General features: G+C 28.5%; 1 protein-coding gene across 1 annotated transcript; it reads left to right on the forward strand.

Annotated features, from left to right (window-relative positions):
- Window positions 1–5,286: 5,286 nt before the first annotated feature.
- On the forward strand, window positions 5,287–20,039 carry LOC123305426 (27 kDa hemolymph protein-like). Its single transcript, XM_044887139.1, has 5 exons — window positions 5,287–5,342; window positions 13,864–14,078; window positions 15,358–15,445; window positions 17,757–17,945; window positions 18,792–20,039. Exons 1-5 carry the CDS (start codon window positions 5,303–5,305, stop codon window positions 19,178–19,180), a joined length of 921 nt encoding a protein of 306 aa, XP_044743074.1. The 5' UTR covers window positions 5,287–5,302; the 3' UTR covers window positions 19,181–20,039.
- The last annotated feature ends 1,714 nt before the right edge of the window (window positions 20,040–21,753 follow it).

Below are 21,753 nucleotides of genomic sequence, written 5' to 3' on the forward strand. Positions count from 1 at the left end.
TCTGCCTTCAGCATTGTAGCTTAACCAAACGAATGGTCCGTCTTTTATTTAGTTTTTCTGTTTGAAAGGTGACTTAATGTTCTATTTGAAAGGTGAGAGTTTAACTGAGCTAGAGTGTTGAAAATTGGTGTGTAAGTTTGTTCTGATAGTCTCAACGAAGTGCTACTGTGAGGTAAATTTTTTCACCCTTTTTTTATCATATTACGTAAACAAAAAATCTATGAAATGGACATCAAATTTGAGAGAAAAAAGTAAGACTTTCAAAAGAGTACCTATAACATGCGTCTCACGTCAGGTGCGTCAAGACAAACATTATCCTTTTTTGCTTCTATACAAATTGTTTTAAATAATAAAATTTCTCATTGCCATAACAACAGTTCGAGTCTTAGAGCATCTTCAAGCTTACTTTATTACACAACTACTTAAAATGAGCCCTGTTAGAGCTCAAGCGAGACTCAATAAAAGAAAGAAATACTCAATAAAAAAGTTGCATGTCTGCAAACATTGTATATTTTAACGAAACAAAGTGTGTTTTCATTGTTATAGTGTATTATTTTTCCATGATATAACTTGTTAGACTTGGAGCCACTAATAAAAAATTTTAAGTCATTTGTTACAATTAAAAGAGATTAAATAACCTACGTCATTATTGAAAGGTCACGGCGAAATGATGGACACAGCGCGGTCATCGGGATGTAATCTCAGAATCAGTAAATGAACTTGTATTAAGCCTAATTTTATTTGTTACAGGCTAATTTTTTTTTATAAACAATCATTTTTCATCAATCAAAAACGAAAATCATGCTATTGCCATTTTGATGATTCCAAGTAGGCGCTTTGCCACCGTAAACAGGTACTTTGGGGCGGCATCGTGGCTATTTGAAACTATACAAAAAGTGTGACTTGATAATTTTCATCATAATAACTACGTTTACGCCCCGATAACCAGCTATGATCATAATTTATCTTTTCAAGATTCATGTAATTCAACTAAATAAGAGCCGCCTTACTAATTGTAACAAATGATTATAAATTTTGTGTCAGTATCTCCCAGTCTATTTATCAAATCAATTCAACTAAAAGTATTAAGGTGAATTATGTAACCCGTATTTTCCAATGACACAATACACAAGAGAATTGTAATAATCAATAAAACTAAGTTTTGCTGTTACTACTCAACAATGGCAAAAACCTATTTGTTGGATTGATGAAATACACTCATACTTAACACAGATTCGTAAACTTAGGTACTCCTTCTTATAGTTTCCTCATTCAACAACCAGAATCTAAAGTTGCGGCATTCTCTATCGAGCATATCTAGTGTATAGGGCATCTTAAGAATAACGTAACGAACACCAGAAAACTGTGTAAATAGGAGAGGGTATTCTAAGACGAATAGTAATTTTTGATTGTACGTAATTTCTTGACTAATTATAAGAATAACACAAAGGTATATTGCGGTCAATGAAATTGCAACAAAACTGTATATCAGATATTTTTGGTGACATTAAAACTCATATTAAATAATGTGTATTTTTCAACCACCAAACATATCTGATATGTCGATTGTGTGACAAGATACATACATTGACTATAATATTCTGTCAAACCATTTTTCGCTAAAATTTAATACTTTTAGAGATAAATATCGGTTGCAATAACTAATGAGTTTTAATAGAGATTTTTGAAGAAAAAAAATTCTTAAACTAGAACAAATTTGCAATGTTTTAACGCACTTGAAACGTATACAAAAACACTCTCCATTTAATTATCTATTTCCTTCAAGTATTTTGAAGATCTTGGCCAATTTTTTCCCCGGGTACGGAACCCTAACCTCGCACTTGAGACATAGCTAAGAACCTTTTCTCCGTTAAATTACCTTTCAAACGAAACAAAAAAAAAATAAATAAAATCGGTTCATCCGTTTAGGCGCTACGATGCCAAAGACAGGCACACACACATAGCGGGCAAAATTATAACACCCCTTTTTTTTAGTTCTTGGGTTAAAAACAATGAAATCTGTGTGTAGCGTGAGTCAAACTATATAGATCTCAAATCAAGTGAAGGTAGTATTTGACAATCATTTCAGAACGACTGGAAATTTGAAAGGCTGTTTTCAAAGTATAACAGGTTTCAAGACCGAGTTAGGAAGATATCTCTTTCTTTCGAGTATAGAAAAAAACAAGTGAAAACAAACAATTGACTGAGTTAATTGTTTAAATACCATGTATAGACAGTGCTGATTACTCTATCACATTACACACACATACATGTCACACATATATAACTGACATTCCGATATAAAACATACTATACAGTTTGCGCCTAATTTGCGCTCTCACGCATAAACAGTGATGTTTACGAGCAAATGTTTCAAACAAAAGTTGTTTATTTTTTTATAAGGAACATTTTTTATACTTAAACTTTTGTTCTATCTCTAACGGTTTACAAGATGGACCCAAGACCCAATTGACCTATGTTGCACATTTACGAACTTGACCTCATTTTTTACGTCCTAAGTATGGTCTAAAAATTCAGCTTGATATTTTTTTTCTTTTTAGAGTTATCGTGTCCACGGACGGACGGACGGGCGAACAACCGGAAATGGACTAACTAGATGATTTTATGGACACCTATACCAAAATATTGTTCGTAGCATCAATATTTTTAAGCGTTACAAACTTGGGACTAAACTTAGTATACCTTGCATATTACATATATGCATGGTAAAATAATCTTCTTATTTGAATATATTCTTGTCCTCAATGAATATTCTCCAATATACCTATTAAGATTAATTGTAGTACAATTAAAAGTAGATGGTAGCAAATAACCGGAAAAGTCCGATAACTGGAAAAGAAGCTTGGTTTTGTAAAATTAGTTTTTCCGAATTGTCTCGAAAACTATAAAGAGTTTTATTTATTTCAATAATTTGAGATATATTCTTCATTTAAACTCCTTGAAGAGGGTGAAAAACAAGAAAATTAAATTTTTAATCCATTGCGAATCTCGAGTTTGATTGAATTGACTAGCTTTATTTTAAATTTTGCAGTTTGGTTTTTGTTTTCTATCTGAAATATATTTTTCGTGGGAGCGGTAATGTTTTGCGTATACCGAAGTTGTCATGTTCACACCAAATTTTTGTGTGACTTTTAATAATTATCTAAATTTTTATTAGCGAAAAACTAAAAGAAAATTTTGTGCAAAATTTTTGTTAATAAGAAAATTTCAACAAGCTATAATTGTAATTGATTTCCCGTGTACATAATTTACCAGTCATGTTTCAATAATGAGTTTAATTAGTTTAAATTAAAAAGTGCATAGATTTAAAAATTATGCAATTGAAAAATTTAGGAAAGCTTTAAAATATTAACTGGAAATAATTATAATTGAGGATGTTTTTAATTACAAAATATGTATATCTACTTTTTATAATAGTAATACTTTACTTATAAAAAAGCAACTTTCCCATGAAAAATGGAGAAAGTTTTTTTGCATTTTTATGGTTAAAATTCTTTGTTGGATTGTGGTTAGGTAATAATTTCGCGGGAAGAATAAAAAACTATTAAAGTCAATCGAATTTGATTTCGCATTTTTTTTTTGCATATGTTTACGTCTTAAAACACTGTTTGTATTAATTTCATGGAAAAATAACCTTTTACGATTATCTATGAATATTTTCTTTATTGGGAAAAAATTACAATTTAAATAGTTTTTGAAATATAATAAATGAACAAGTCTCACGTTTTATAAGGGTAATTTCACACTGATAAGACAGTGCAACTAAATTGTTGACAGCATGCACAGTTGTAATATAAAAGTAGCAACTATTAGCTTAGCGAAAAATCTTAATTTTGAAAGACAGATTGTTGTCTCATATGTAACTATGCAAAAAAACATTTTGTCATAATTTTTTAGATATTTGGACATTTTTGTTCCTTTTAAAATTAACGACAAATTAAAAACAAGATGCGCGTGCAATTAGCAGTAAGCTGTTTTTCGAACAAACAAACTTGCGGAAAACCTGTTTTTTTTTTTTTTTAAAGCGGAGTGGTGTAATTCATCAGATAATGCTCCAAAATTTTTTTTGCAGTTATATAATAACTAAGCGTCTAGGAGTAATCTGGAATATTCTTGATTGGAATGATGACTAAATTTTTTTATCATTTCAGGACTTCAGGTGAAGAAATCTTTAGAAGTAAGCAAAATGTAAAAGTTTAAAACTTCTAATTAAACAAAAAGGAAGATACGTTAAAATTTATGTTATTGTTGAGTATCGCTATAGAGATTTCAAATAAAACTATTTTTTGCAAGAAAGGGAAGTGCAAAAATCTTTGATTGCTTATAACTTCTTCGTTCTTTAATTAATTTCAATATAACTTTTAAATTTTGTTATGGTATCAACTCTCCTTTTACATTTTTATGAGTAATGTGGCAAATTCGATTTCAGTCATCTACCCAGTTATGTGAATATTATATTATCTTTAAAAAATCAATTAAAATAGATTTACAGATTTTACAGTTTATATTCAATTTTTGCATATTCAATTGGTTATTAGAAATCTGTTGGTGTTTCACTGAATTATTTTTTCATAAAATTTGCTATAAGTAATATTTCAATGTAAAATATCAAAACTGTCTATCCCTCGTGAAGTAAAAGGAAGAAGGGGTTATTTTGACATCAACAAATAGAATTACCTCTTCATATATATTGGCGGATATCTATTTTCTACACTAATTTCTAGATGCAAACATTTACTAATCGTAAATGGATTGGTCAACTATCTATTCCCAGAAGCCTCAGTTCTTTAAATTCTTATAAAAGATAATTAATATGATGCTAAATAATAGACTTAAATGTTCGTGTTTGACTTGGCATTTGAAGTATAGTTGCCAGCTTTATTATAGTGTGTAACAGCCTTATTAATCAATCATGTTTATACTGAGTTTGCGTATGAAAGGTTATGTTTCAATGTTCAAGGGCCAAAAGAAATTTTTATGTTGATAGATAGAAACAGAAATCTAGAGTATATTATTTGTTAATAATCAATTTTTGTGCTCACAGTCAATTTTTTCCGTACAAAACTGTAAAAAAAACGATCGTTGTATTATCAGTTATTAGTGAAGTGCCAATCTAGTAACAGCAATCTACCTTTTACATTTTTGCTGTTTTATTATTAACACTTTTTTTTAATGTGATTTATAAAATTTAAGTTTTTAATTATAAATTAATTTTTAAATAAATTTTTTCAAAGTTAAATTTAGTCAATTTTTAAATTTAGTTAATAAAATTTTTTTGAAAATGAAGAAGTTTTTACATGTATTTTATATCCTTATTGTCGGTAAGTTATGACTTTTACTTAAAAAATTTCTAGTTAATTACTTTATAATTTCACCGTAAACATGTTTACCTCATCAAATTTTGTAAACATCATAATCAAATAAAATTTATTGATATAATTGTGATCTAAATGACCGAACATTATGTTTTTTTTTCATATTGAAAATGAATGCACGTGATTGTGTACTTATCAACTTTGATATGAAAACAAAAAAATCTTTCGAAGTTTGTCCCCTCATTATGCTGTTTTTTTTATTCTTTTGTTTATACAAATTATTTTGACCTATGGCCACTTGATTTTAATTTGTGCAAGAAGACTCAATCAACGTGCAAGGTAATCGTGATTTTTTAATTCAAGGTTTATTAATTATTTATAAAAAAAAAATAAATAAATTTTATTAATATTTTACATTCTTAGTATGTTTCCTCGATAACCTGTTATGGAAGTCAAAATTTATTCTGTTGATAGCCGGTGTCTGACTTATTTAATATACTTTTAGATCGTTATTTGACATCAACTTATGCCAAATCTTTAAATTTACCGGATAATGATATGTAAAATGTTTGCTCGTTTATTGTGATTATTATAGATACCTTTTTAAACAAGTTTAACTCACCAATTTTTTCACCTTTTTTATACCCTGTATGTAAATGTAATATATATCAAGGTGTACTAAGTTTAATTCCAAGTTTGTAACGCTTAAAAATATTGATAATACACTAACAAAACACGATAATTCAAAAAGTAAAAAAGATATCAAGCTAGCAACATATTTCAGTTGGGTTTATGTCCGTATAACATCTTGTAAACCGTTAGACATAAAACAAAAGTTGAAATGTAAAAAATGTTCCTTATAAAACTTGTTTGAAATATTTTTTTGTAAATATCACTGCTTAAGTGTTTACCCATGAAGGCGCAAATTAGCAAAAAATTTGGTGTCAATTTTCTCCAAAATTATAAAAGATAGGGAGTTCAAAACTTGTAGCTAGCTTCAACTAGTGGTCTTGCGAAACATTCTCGTAAAACGGAAAAAAAATTATAGCAAATACTTTCGAGGACAAAACTTTGGTGTCTAGTTTCTCCAAAATATTTTCGAAAATTTTCGAAAATCAAATAAAGCCGCTGAAAATAAAATAATTGTGTTGGTATTTTAAACTCTTCTAACTTATAAAAAGATAATGCGAGTACTGAAATTTAACACTTTTTGTGCAGAGTATTTCATCAATTAACTCAATTGTTTGTTTTCACTTGTTTATCTGTTAATTACTCAAAAACTGACTGAAAATTTGGTATGGCCCCTAATTCATCTATTCTATATGTAATGTGCATTGCAGACTTTTATATAGGTAGAGGACTGGAGGCGTCTTTTTTTAATTTCAATGATATCGATCACTTTTGTTATTTTTTCAAAAACGACAGAACCATCGCTCACTCCGGTAACATCAGTGCTGCCTGAAATTTGTATGGGTGGCTAAACGCGAATCACAGCGACTACCGAAATTTTTTAGGGTACTATATTTAATTTTCAGACAGTTTTTGAGTAATAAACTAACTGACTGAGAATTTTGATATTTTCAGTAAGTAAATTTAGTCAGTCAGTTTATATAGCCGCATGATCTGGCAATAAAAAATGATTTTAGGCCGTATTAGGATAATGATAGAATACGATGCGTCACTTTGTCTCCGGAGGGCCTGAATAGTTCTAGTGTTATGTTTACTAAAATGAATTCATTCTGTAAACATGGCAGCGTTGATAAAATCATTTTTTCCCCAATATTTTCGAATTTTAACCTGATTGAGAATTTTGTTTTGTTTGTATATACTGTGTGTTGGAAAAGTCCAAACGTCAAAGGTTAATATAAATCTAGTCAACGTTTGCTACTAAATCTAGTCAAAGGTTGTTTGTATTATTCTGCTTTAGTTGTACTTTATACAAGGTTTTCTTGTGTTTTAAATTAATAAATCGATACCATCACAAAAATATTGGCTATTTTTTAAAAACAAAACATTTTTAACTGCTTATTGATAATAGTATCTATTGGCCAGACGAAATTTTGATTTTTAATAATCACATGATTATTGGGGGTGGAGATACTTTGTATGATACAGATATTTTCTATGAAATATGAGTGAATGGGATTCTATTTAATATTTATTCGATTACTTATCATTATTAATTAAAATAATTTGATTGTCACGGAAAAAAATTTCAAAATAATCTTTTTCCTTTCTGTGTTTTATATTCTTCCTGAGTCTGCTAAACTATATTTTATTTCACAAAATTTTCATTGTATTTAATTTTTCTTAATTAAATATTATCTTTTTTCTTTCTTTACTCCTCCCACCCCCAATCTGCAAGCCGGTAAACAAAATCCTTAAAAGTTTCTAGAAAATTTTTTCTTTCATTCCGTTATTATTTTGTAATTTTCATTTCCTATTATGATGTATCTTTTGTTTTTATCATTTATCATTTTTTTTTTTGTTTTTTTCTAGAATTTAGGAAAAAAAAACCTTTCCTATACTCTCCGTGTTAATGACTTTTTATCGCGAGCTAGATAACGGGCAAAATCGGCTTACACTTTTGATGATAAATGTATTATAATATCCTTAATAAGTATTTAAATTTTTAAAGTGTCCGATCGAAGCTTCATCTTTGGCCAAAAAAACCACCTTCGGCAAAATCTTCAACCCGAAAACCTGCCCCAAAAACAAGTAATTTTTTTTCATCTCTAGATCAATTACTAGAGATAAACCTTCAATATTAAAGTTTTAAAATAATTTATATTATTAGTTGTAGCTTGTGGCGATAGCCGATTCGGATTCGCCCTGAAATCGACCTTTGGTTGGATCTTTTTTTAGCACCTTTTTCGGTGTCAAAACGAACCCTTTGGTCTTAGTGTGTCCCACTCCGGGACATACTCATAGCAAGACAACCTTAAGACACTAGATGTGCTTTCCTGCAGATATTCAAAATCCAAAGTTGAAATTTATTTTTGCTAATTCGGGTGTAAATTTTAGATTTTTAAGTTTGTTTACTTTTGAAATTAAAACCGCATTTAATTAGTCGGAGGAAATAGTGGTTTTGAATACCCACAGAATTGGTATATGGCATTATCTATAATAAAAATATTTTCCATGAAATACGATCCAATATTTATGTTTATTTATTTATTCTTTATTCAATTATTATTTATCATTAATTCAATTAATATATTAGTCACAGAAAACATGCATCATTTATATTTTTATATTGATTTAAAAACAGAGCATTCATTCTTTGTGAAAGATATTTAGGTGTTATCTTTATTTTGCAATATGAGTCACATCAATGTGACTTATTTTTCAAACGTCATAAAAATTGTATAAAAAATTGTTTATTTTTTGTACTTCCGATATAAATATTGTTTTGAATGCGATTAGTTTGAATGTACTTTTAAACCATGTGAAGATGATATAGAATTATTATCATTTATAAAATATTTGAGAGAGTGTTGTACCTTTACATTTCTGCTATGTTCTGATGAAAGCTTACATATCTCAAGAACCAGAATTTGATTATTTTAATTAATTACGTTGGTTAAATTAATAGAAAAAGAATTTGAATTTAAATTGAAAAAAACATAAATAAATAAAAAATGATTAAGGATGTATGCGCCACGGCAATTTTGCATAAACGGCTTGATTTTTTTTTTATATGAAGTTGGGCCAAGTCTAAATCAATTCTGAAAATTTCAGGGGGGGGGGGGGGTTGTCCGATTATTTAAAAAAAATAAATGATTTCAAAAGTAGCCATATTTAACATAGGTTTTTTGGGAAAACGGTAGACGGATGATATTTTTCATAGATTTCTCCAAAACTAGTCGGTGGAAATTTAAAAAAACTATTTAAATTAAAACCTAAATAAATTATTGAAAATAAAAATAATCCGTTGTGCCCGAGTAATTAAGGATAAATGAGCACGGAAGGGAGGACACAAATTAAAAAAATATATATTTTCAATTTTGATGGTGAATTATGTTATAAATTGAAAATATAAGACGAAGGGTAAGAATAAAATTTTTCGATATCTGAAGCAACTTTCGAAATATCGAAAATTTTGTTTAATTATTTAGCTTTCGATATTTCGAAAACCAAGGCAGATATCGAAAAATTTTATTCTTATTAAGTTATTACAAATTGGATCTCGTACTACCTTTAAAATTATTTAAAACAATAAATGTTTTTATTTCAAAATGACATTTCAGAGATACATCCTTTTATAAAAACAAGGCATACCCAACAATAAGCAGTGAAAAATTTTACTTATTGCATTAAATAATTTTTTTTCTATATTTTACTTGGAAAAGAAATCACACGCTTAATCATTTTCTCGGTTGCTTGTCTTCTGGGTGAGTAAACTTTACCTTCATATAAAATATTAATGATATCTCATAGACAAAGACTTTAAGGTACAACACTTTACCCTATATATATATGTCGTCGAACTTATAATGATTTAATTACCACAAATTAATATTCAATCATATTTATAATAACTTCCATTATATTCATAATTTATACTAAAGTATATGCAAAGAGAAAATTTGGTATAGATCGCTTTTAGAGACCACACCAATAACTTCCTGATTCAAAAATTATTAAGCTCATTGCAAAATTAAACTTTATTTTCTATAACTTTACTTATGATAAATATCTGGTTTGTGATAATACTATCTGAGAAATTTCAATTTCTTTCCTCCCATATAAACCTCTTTTTTCTACTGATAAAATCGAAATCTTTTAACATCATCAGTACAATTTAAAATTGATTACATCATTTTTTCGGTAATCATGTCATGGCAAAAAATTTCACCATATATTTTTATACCCTGTATATATGTAATATATATCAAGGTATACTAAGTTTAGCCACAAGTTTGTAACGCTTAAAATATTGATGCTACGAACAAAATTTTGATACAGATGTTCATAAAATCACCTTATGAGTTCATTTTCGGTTGTTTCTCTATTTCAATTTGTCTGTCCGACTGTGAACATGATAATTCAAAAACGAAAAGAGATATCAAGATGAAATTCGTTAACGTGCTTCTATAGTATGCCCAGAATGTAAAAAGTGTGGTTGAATTCGTAAATGAGCAACGTTGGTTAAAGTCTTGGCTCCGCAGGACCCATCTTGTAAACCGTTACAGTAGAACAAAAGTTTAATTGTAAAAAATGTTCCTTATAAAAAAATATACAACTTTTGTTTGATATATTTTTTCGTAAACATCACTGTTTACTCGCGAGGGTGCAAATTTGGACAAAACTTTGCTGTCTATTTTCTCCAAAGCTATAAAAGATAAGGAAATGAAAATTTGTAAAATCAAATAGTGGTCTTGTGAAAAAATATCGAAAAATCAAAAAATATTATCGAAAATTTTCACGCAAGCACAAGCAGTTTTCACTAGTTTTTAAATAGTATAAAAATGTTCTAGGCATCCAGACACAATAAACCGCAAAAATATATCATAACATTTTTGATTATGATATTAACTCAAAGTATAATACAAATGTGGAAAATTTCAGATTAATATACATTGCACAATTAAAAATTACATTAAGTCAATATGACTAATTACAGGAAAATTATTTAAAATTATTAAAATTTTTAACAAAAAATTAATTCGTACAAGCCTCCATTTTGCTTTCTTTTTTTTTTTTAATTCATACGTAATCACTTTTCTGGGCAGGTGGGAAAAGATTTACGTAAATGATATTATTAATCTATTCTTAGAAACTACTACCACAAGTACCTTTCATACATAATAATTTTTGCGATTCACTATCAAATTTATTTATTTTAAAATTTTGGGATTAGTCCAAGAGCCAAATCACTTTTCGTAGTATATAAATTTGTATACCATGTATATATGAAATATATATTGAAATATATCAAGGTATACTAAGTTTAGTCCCAAGTTTATAAGCTTAAAAATATTGATGCTGCAAACAAAATTTCGATAAAGGTATTCATAAAATCACCTAATTAGTCCATTTTCGATTGTTAAATTTTGTAGACCAATGTTAATGATTATTAATCTCCTAATACAGAGGCTGTATAGATGTTGTTTGTATTTATTCTGAATAATCGGAATGTGTTGAGAATAAATTTTATTGAACTGTTTGATTATTATCTAACAGCAATTTACCAACAATTAATCGAAATGATTGCGTTTATAAAGTCTAATTATATGAGTAATCAACATTTCCGTTTCAAAATTATCACAACTATTTTTCTATAAATGCTAAGAGAAATTAATATTGGGGAAGGTCGAATAAGATTATCGAATATAATAACGGACATTCTATTGTCAGTTTATTCAAAAAAGTATAACATGACAATATGACATACAAATTGCAAAATTAAAATCATTTCATTTTTTAGTTTTCAATGGATTTTGTTTAAATTAATTTGCATAAATTTACAAATGAATTCGTTATTTTTTAACCCTTATAAAATATTCATAAATATATACAGGATTTCCTTCTGCCTAAAAAACTTTCTCATTGCCGTACAAAGTGTAAATTAAAAAAAAAGAATCATGTATGCTGTGATTTAAGTGACTACTTGCCAATTTTAAAACTACCAATAAATTTAGAGATTAAAACAGCGTAGCCAACTCCGTACGCGGTATACCTAGGGTAGCAGGCTCGATTATCGCCGTCACAATGTGTAGTGCATGGAATATAATAATTGGGAAAAGGTGATAAAACACATGATATAGCCCAAAACCCTATAGCCCAAAAAAGTAGGTTCATGACGAAATTTTCTGCAAAAAGATTTTTTTTAATGGAATATGTTAAGGGGGGGGGGGTTGAGAGCTTCAGCCGCTATCTCGGAAATCTTATATATTTAAACGAGCAATTCTTGTATATATATATATATCAACGATCTTGGAAATGGCTCCAACGATTTTCATGAAAATGAGTATGTAGGGGTTTTTTGGGGCGATAAGTCGATCTAACAAGGTTTCATTTTAAAAAAACGTCGTTTTATTCGTTTTTTCATGAAAAACTGAAACATACATCGCAAAATATGACTCTTCCTGACATCTATTGGTGTATATCGTAGTTAATGGTAGTTAATGAAATAAAATACATTACCGGGACATTCAAATTGGTATTTGTGTGGAGACATTTAAAACGGTCTTCTATTAGTGATAAAAATTGTGTCTTTTTAAGAATACCGAGCAAAGCTCGGTCATCCAGATATTGATACATTAAGTATCATAAGTTTTCATTATACAGGAAAACATTTTTTATAAAAGTTGTAGAAAATGTTATTATCTACGAACATGATTCCTACTACTTTTGTTGACGATGTACGGTTCACGAGATATTTGATAAAACGTGTTTATCAAGATGGCGGCTGAAGTTCGCGAACCCGTCCCACGGTTCACAAACTTGGGTTTACATTCTATAGAAAATTGCAGAAAAAAAGTACCCGATTTTTGGTTGTTTTAGCTGGGACATTTTGCATTAAGTAGATATATAAAGCTTATAAAATTTTTAATTCTGTTTATTTGAATAAAGTTTTTTTAATACTAAACCCAGACATCAAAACTTTAAGCGTACTATTATGCTAAAAACATAATATAATATGTTTGTATACAAATTTCTATTTCTATACAATGAAATTAATTAGAATCTTACAAGGATTTTATGCCTGAGTGAACCTCAAACTTTAAAACTTGAATTCATTTATCTCTTGAAAGTGAAAAAAATTTCAATTTAAGATAAAAACGTTTCTTTTCAATTATTTTGTTATTCTATTTTTAACCAGAAAAGTTTTATAACTATTATTATTTGAACTTTGAATGCAGCATTTTAAATTCATACTTAATAAAAACTGTTTAAAAAGGCTCTTAAACAGCTGAAGTTGTAATCGTTGTGTATTTTAGTACAAAGTAATTTCAATTTAGTTTACGCGAAAAATCGATTTATCATTTTTTTTCACAAAAATATACTTTTATACCTTAATAGATTAATGAAAAGTTTAAATTAATCCGGATAATCTAGCGTCATCGATCCTACATTTAATGATTCCGACCGCCACTAGATACGAGTGTTGTATGAAATCTCGAAGCCAGTTCATCAATAGATCGTAACATTTTCGTCACTCGAAAAATTAAAAACTAAAATAAAGTTTGATTCAAATCGAACACTTTGGTTAAAATCGGCCGTCGCGTCGTAATTTACAAATTGAAAAATAAAATTTCATATCAGTATAATTACACTGTTAAAAGCGTGGCAAGTTAAAAGACTGTCTTGAAATTGGCGGTAATTTGTTCAGTATTGTCTTTAAGTCATTTGTGAATTACTAATTTAAAAATTGTTTAAACTGAACTTTATGAATTTAAGAAACGACGCTCTTTAGATCATAATTTGCCAAGTTATAAATAATTTATTCTAAGGAGATCCACTAATGATCTTGGTTGTTTAAAAATTTTAATTAATTCATATAAATTTTTATTTTTTACAGGTACCACATTAGTATTATGTGAAAATGATGGTCAAACGGATTTGAATGACTTAGACGGTTTAAAAGAGCGTGTACAAAGTAGTATACAAGACATTCCTGGTATTAATAATTTACCAATCGATCAATCTGAAGTACCAAGTGCTGAAGAAGTACAAAATGCTTTAAAGAAAAAATGTGACGAAAATGGTGGTCCTGAAGCGTTTAATCAAGTGGAGGTTAGTTTATGATAAGTTAAATATTTAACATATAGTAGAATCCTACTATTAAAAAAATAAATTTGATTATCTTTGTTTAACATCAACCCTAGTAGCTCAGTTGATTAAAGCGTGCTTTACCAATTCCGTTCGCGGTATGTCTAAGGTAGCGGGTCCGATTCTCGCCGTACCAACAAAATTAATTTAATTAATAGTTGTGTTGGGCTGGTGTAGTGCATGGTATATGCATGAAGGAGGTACACTCAGGCTCAGAAAATAATAGAGGAGCTGATTAATGAAATTATCAGCGGATAAGGTTGCAATTCTACGGAACAATTTATTTTTTTTGGGACCGGCTCAAAAATGTTGTAGAACACACTGGCTTAGAAATTCAGCTAACCTAATTCTGCTGAAAAATAATGTTATTTGAGAAAACAGCCATTATACCTTATATTTTTGGCTATTCTAAAAACATTTTCTGTCGCGTGGAAATTTTTTCTACAACTCCAATTTTGAGATAGATACCAGTGATTGAAAAAAAAAACTTAATTTTGATGATGTCGAAATTATAGGTTATTGTGTGATTTCCATCAAATATTTGATTTGAAAAATTATTTAAAGTCGTCTAAAATATGAGATTTAATAAGTTTCAAGTCAAGTTTTCTCAAATTTCATTGTTTTTCAGCAGAAATAGCTTGGGCGAACTTCTAAGTGCGTAGGTGCGCGCGAATGATAAAATAACGCTTTCTAATCAATTTTGCTTTATTCTACACACTCATACAAACATTTTGAGATCGGTCACTTAAAAAGTTATATTGTTCCATAAAAATTGCACCCTTAAATGCTTCATTTCCTTCAGTAATAGCTTCCATTAACTAGATAAAGATCTTATTTTTTATCCTACCCACGAAGGAATAAGATGAAACCTCAATTTTTCGCTAAGCAAAAAAATGCGCCATTTTAGCGATTTATTATGAATTAAGAAAAAATGAAACCAAACTGAAACTCGGTTTACCATATTATTTCATCTCAGCTAAACACTTAATACTCTCTAAATCTTAAGGAATGTAATTTCATTCATATTTGTGAATATTAACAATAGATAAACGAACTGATTTTCCCTAAAACTCCGTCGTAGACATTCTTTAAAGAATTTATGATGTTTGCTTGCAAAGTTAAAATTGGACGGGGATAACTTTAACCATTAATTACTAATTGTAGTGAAACAGTGGACTCTGTCATGTAATAATAAAAATATATAAGTTCTAAATGTTTTGTTCTTTATTTTTTTTTTTTTTAGAATGCTAATGAAGCAATCAAAGACTGTTTTGGTAAACTACTAAATGTTAGTGTAATACAAGAAGAAATCGAAGAAGCAAAAAAGACTGGTTTGTAATTTTTTTATTAAATTTTATGTATATTAACGTAAATTTTATATACGTCAACGCTTAAATCAGAATTTGAAACAATAAAAAAAATTTTTACCTGAAATAAAAAAAGTTAATTAATTAATATATTATTGACCTTCATTATGATGTTTAGAGAAACGTCTGTGCTATGATAATTATTTTTATAGATATAAATTTTTTTTTAAACTATAAATTTTTAAAAATTGAAGTTACAGGAAAGAGGATCTTGTTTCTTTAGTGTAGGAATTTTTTCACTCGAATAAAGTAACATCCGGTGCCATCGGGATTTAAAGTCCATTCATAAATACTGTGACGGGACACCGATGCTGTCCCGACTCTGGCGTTTGTGAACAATTTTTCTTTGATATTCACGCAATTTCGCCGCCTTTAGTTGTCATTTCTAATGACATTCATAGTCAGTTTGAATAGCCCAAAATGATATCTTTTTACTTCTATATCATTCATCGTGAATTTTTACATAGAATGATTTGATGCAATAGCATTGTTCTAAGACGAACAAGAGAGTAAAAACAATAGAAGACTAGTCCAATATACAAATATCGAAGCAACTTCATCAATAGATCGTGTCATATTCATGATTCGAATAATTAAAAACTAATAAGATAAAAAAATTTATTAAAATCGGGTATGTTGCAGAATCTAAGTGATTAAGAATATCAGCGCCTAAGCTTCTTCGAAAGTGGAAACTTAAAGTGATGATACAAATTTGTTGTCGATATCGGTGATTGGGTCGTTTGGGATCGCTATCTACTTACTGTTAGGCGATAGAGATACTCGTATTGCTACTATATGCTTGAAACAAAAATTTGATTTGTAACTGAAAATCTGTATGCTGGGAATATTTTAAACATTAATTTAGAAAATGTCCTTGAATAAGCTTTTAGTTTCTTTTATAGAAATTATATTAAGCTTACATACATGTTATTTATTATATCTGCTTGGCAACAAAAATGGGGAAATCGGAAAAGTGATAAAATATGATTTGATTCTAGCGACATCCTGTATTTGTTATTCTTATTTCATTGTACTTAATCGTGAAGGTTTTGTTCATTGTAAATGAACAAAATAGAAAAGATAATAGTATTTCATATCTGCAAAATAGTTATATTATGTATTATGGTTTTCTTAAACAAAAGATAAAATAATTAAACAATACTTATATTACTTTATTATCACTGAGTACAAATTTGCATTCGAGACATTGAAAATAATTTTAAATATTCTCACGCAAACCCACAAACTCAGTTTTTGGATCAAATGCACAGTTGCTATGTGCAAGATGTTGTTTTTTAAATGAGTAGTGGATTTTGTCTTATTAATTACACTCTTTTTTCTAATAAGCTTTAAAGGAAAAAGCTGGGACTAGTGCAAAATAATCGTTCGTCTAAATTTCCGTTATATGGCATCAGAAAGACTCTTAAAAATTCATGGTTTTCGAAAATATGCAGTTAGATACTTTAATTTTGGTTTTACATACTATTTAAAGGGACATAGTGGAGATATGTTCCTAAAACGAATCAAAATAGCGGGCCATTTATTTTCCAAATAAAACTTGCCAATGTATTGTCTGAAAAATACTGAAATAAAATATAAAAAAATTTAATAAAGCTGTAAAACGTTATAAAGATGTTTTGTACACCGCTCTTTATTATATACAAATTTAAGGTTATAAAATAATTCGTTTAGTAGAAAAAATAGAGCAAAAATAGTTGTACTAGAAGTGTAGAGCCCTTATTATAGGTTAATGAGTTTTAGAAAAAGATTCACTTAAAATTTGTATTAAAAGATAACTTCAAATTAAATTTTCTATCTACTTTACGAAAGTGTAACATTATACTTTTAAGTACAGAATATCTAAATTAAAAAAACTAACTGCTGCCTTTTAATTTTCGACACTAAAAGAACTGAACAATATGGTTTTTTATTTCTGAAATTATTCCATTTCCACGCGTGAATTTGTGAAAAATATTTATTGATAAACAGAAGTAATAAACCATTGCATAACAGTTTGCGACATTTTTGAATTTTGTACTATTTAAGATCCTCAATCGCATTAAATACGTTGTAGTGCCTAATCTATTATTAATATTATTATTCGTCCTTCATTTAACTCAAATTAAGTAACTGAATATTGTCTATGTAATTGAATTTCATTGATAAATATGTCAATAATTTAAGTTGAGCATTATTGATAACAATAGTGTATATCTATCTATCTTTAGTTATTTTATTTATTAAAATAAGGATTGTTTTATGTCTATTGTTTTAGGTTCATTGGATGATGTATTTGGTAAATATTGTAAAAAAGTTCCAGAATTTGAATTGTGTGTGAAAAATTATACCACCGTTTTGGAAGTATGTTTAGAGTCAAAAGAAAAAGATAGTGAAAAAGTAATCTTAAATGTGACAAAATCATTATCAGAATTCGTTTGTCATAAAAGTGGTGATCGAATTGCCAGTAAGTATCGTAAACAATTCTTTTATTCTCAGAGTACTGAAAAGTGTATTAGCATTGAATGTGAAAATCTCTCAGTTTCAATGAGAGCTTTCCACGTGGCTAACATATCGAAAACTTAATTTTTTTATTTTTATAAATATTGACATGAGGTTTTCCCTGGTGGGAAAAAATATTTTTCCGAATAAGAAGAAAGAATAAGTCTTAATAAGTGATTCAGAATTCCCAACACTTTTTTAGAGTTCCTAAGGCTTTTATAGTTTTTTCAAATATTTTTTCCACCAGGGATGGGAATGTTCAAGATAAAAGACTTGCAAATTGAAAAATGTTTTAATATGTAATTGTATCCACGTCGTTTACTCGCAAATTTCCTCTTCTTTTGATCAATACTAAAATATTATTCATTCTCACTGGAGACAGAGGCGAGAAAATCAGGCACACAAATTTAAGGGTGGGTATCGACCTTGAAATGTCAGAGAATTCTAACTTGGGAATTTTAGTCTCGAACATAGAAAACGGCAAAAACAACTTTCTAATTGTCTGAAATTTGAATTTGAAGCCTTAATTACTTGATAAATATTATCGAAGGTAATAAGTGAGAACTCTAGAATATTTCGAAATAAATTTCGATTTTTGCCCCAATGTCCTAAATACAAAAAACTGACCTAATTCCTTGTTGAAATTTTAAATCCTGTATATTCTGTATAAACAAAATTTTTGTTTCTGAGAGCGATTTTTTTTTTGTGAGCTTGAACGCGATTAGTAATTTTACACGTGACTTTGTTATTTGAATTTGTATTTATAAATAAATATTTAAATTTCGTTATAATAAAAAAACTTTTATTGTAGTGTTCATTGCTGAAGGTGGTCCAGATTGTTTAAAAGAAAAGCAAGAAGAAATCCAAGCTTGTGCAAACAAAACACTCAACAAACATTTTGGTGGTAATGACTTACCATCATTAGAGAGTTTACCATTATTAATATTTGAATCAAAAGAATGTAATGATATTAAACATTTACAAGATTGTATTGTACATGAATTACAACAATGTGCTGATCCAACACCGTCCAATATTGTTGAATCATTATTTAAATTTATTATCAAAATGACACCTTGTGCTCAAATATTAAAAGCGGAAACCAAAAGTTCAAATAGTGGTATGAATAATGTTGCTCTCTTATCACCTTCTATTTTATTATTAATAACTTTTATCGCATATTTATTTAATAAATTATAGATTTTGAATTAATTAGTAATAATATATACCTGGCAAGACAATGATGAATTTCATATATCGTGCTATGCAATATGATAAGCTGGATCATCTAACCACGCATTGCGAACGTATCAGGCTTAAAACTTAATTTTGGTCATTTGAGCATTGGTATTTTTCTTCCTTTGTTTCACTTAGCGAGCTTCCTCGAAATGGTATAACATCATTTCGACCGCGAATTTTACTTATCTTACTTTTTCTACACTTTTACGAAATCATATTGTAATTCAATTAGAGATCTTGGTAAAGAAATCTAAAGTAGAAATTTCAAAATCATTTTTTCGATTACCTGGGCATATTGTTTATTGAAATCTCTTAGGAAACTGTGCCTTCCGCGTTTATCTTTTAATAAAGCAGCTATTGAAAAAACCTAAAAATATTTTATGTATAAAATTAAAGAGGAATGTTTTAAATGAAAGCTATGGATACCATCTTGCTGGATGCAACAGAAATTATCTGTTCGTTAATTAAATTTGAGGGAAGTGCAGTTTCATTTCAAAATTCATTAGCTCCACTATCGTTTCTCGATAATTGAATTTATGGAATTTATCACTGTTCGCCGAATTAATAATAAAAAACAAAATAACAAAAAAAAAAAATTTAATTATTAATTATTTATGTGAGAATATTTTAAAAAAATATTGTAATAAGGAAAAACATACATACCTAATAGTTTGTAAGAATGATTTAAGAGAAAAACATAATGCTGATGGTTATGTTTGGTTATTTTTTTTGTTAAAAACTATTTTTGTAATTTTTTGAATGAATTGTGTAAAAAACGAATTTATTATTTTTTAATAATTAAAATGCAAGAGTGGAAAAATGTCTTTGTGTTAGTTTTTAAAGCCATTTTTTATTCAGGAAAAGTTAATGAAATACATCTATCTAAGCCACTTTATGATCCAACATTTTCTGGATGTAATCTTTATATAGCGTCTTGTTTTTGTATATAATTGGGGGAGGTTGGGAACACTTGATCCTTTGAATGTAAGTTTTGTAAAGTTAGTACACATGTCAGATTTCATTGTTAAGCAGAGGGGCAGGCATTTGATAATTCTTGCGGAAGAAACATCATGTCGTAACTTTTCATTTAGATTAAAGCAGTACTTCACAAGTTGGTTGGAATGTGGTTGGTAATATAGGTCCAATATAAGTCATAATCTATGTAACTTTCCATTTCCTAGAGATATGTAAATAATTTTTTATATTCTACATTTTCTAACTTAAACTCCGTTATGCGACACTAGGTGAACATTATCATTTTCCAACACCATTGCTACTTTTGCCTGCGGACTCTGCTGATAAAGATAATCATTCTTCTGAAAAACTTTACACCAATAGACTGACACGTGCTTTCCTATAAACTACAAATAATGAGTTAATGATAAACATAGAACACTGCATCGGTATCTTCCGATTCCTTCTACATGACTTTAAGATAATAAAATGAATGTTTAAATTTTATAATTGTAATACTTTTTATTTCATTAGTCACCAATGGTATGTAAACCCAAAATATAGAGTGAAAATTAAATTTCCCATACATTTGGAACAGATTCCGCTTTTTACTGTTAATGGCGCATTTTGATATTTAAAAACAAATGCTATTCCTATACATGCGACTTCTTGTTTGTATTTTTTTATACTATACTAGGATGATTGTATGGTAAAAAATTACATTGAATCTGGAAATGAATTCTAAAATACGTTTGGTTTCTGCATAATTAATTTACCTAGGATGAGTTTTGGTTCAAGATCTGTTTTATTATCCTATTATCCTAAGTGTAAGATACATAGATGACTTTGTCAGAGTAATAGTAAGTACTTTACCATAAAATTGAAAATGCCGAAAAAGTTATGCTTCACCCTGCAATAAATATTATTGCTTTAATTTTCTTTACCTACTTCTTGCGAATTTATAAAAAACTTCAAGTCGTGTTGGCATTTGTCATTCGAAAAGCATCCAGATGCTTTACAGTAATTAAAAGACATTATTGTCGAATTTCGAAAAAGAAAAATCACAATTGCTTCACGTTTTAGTCCGAAGTAAAGAAATTTTAAGTGAAACAAGTAAAAGCAAACAATTGACTGAGTTAATTGTTGAAATACTATGTATAAGACAGTGTTGATGACGCAATCGTTTGTTTTTCAACGTCATGTAAGTAAAGAAAGATATCCACTCTTAGATAATCACATGGGCGTCGCCAACAGGGAGCAGATAAGGGAAAGGCGGACAACCGAAAATGAACTAATTATAGGTAATTAAATGAACACCTGTACCAAAATTTTGTTCGTGGCATCAATATTTTTAAGCGTCCCAAACTTGGGATTAAACTTGGTATACCTTGATATATTTCATATATACATGGTATAAATATATGAATGTTATGCTAAATTTTAACATTTAAGTTTTAAAGAATCCTGTGCTCATCTTACTACGAGTTGATCATGAGCATAAAAAATTGGACCCCGACACTAGCGCCAATAAAATGGATGTAAAGTCTGTGATAATATGGGTTTCTTAAAGCATCCTAACT

The sequence above is a fragment of the Chrysoperla carnea genome, chromosome 1, assembly GCF_905475395.1.
Source record: "Chrysoperla carnea chromosome 1, inChrCarn1.1, whole genome shotgun sequence".
NCBI classification, from domain to species: Eukaryota; Metazoa; Arthropoda; class Insecta; order Neuroptera; family Chrysopidae; genus Chrysoperla; species Chrysoperla carnea.

Excerpts from the sequence above, each read along its gene's own strand:
- LOC123305426 (XM_044887139.1), top strand. The coding sequence starts at position 5,303 with ATGAAGAAGTTTTTACATGTATTTTATATCCTTATTGTCG. Across the intron at positions 5,343-13,863 it reads ATTTTATATCCTTATTGTCG|GTACCACATTAGTATTATGT; the intron begins GTAAGTTATGAC and ends TATTTTTTACAG. Across the intron at positions 14,079-15,357 it reads AAGCGTTTAATCAAGTGGAG|AATGCTAATGAAGCAATCAA; the intron begins GTTAGTTTATGA and ends TTTTTTTTTTAG.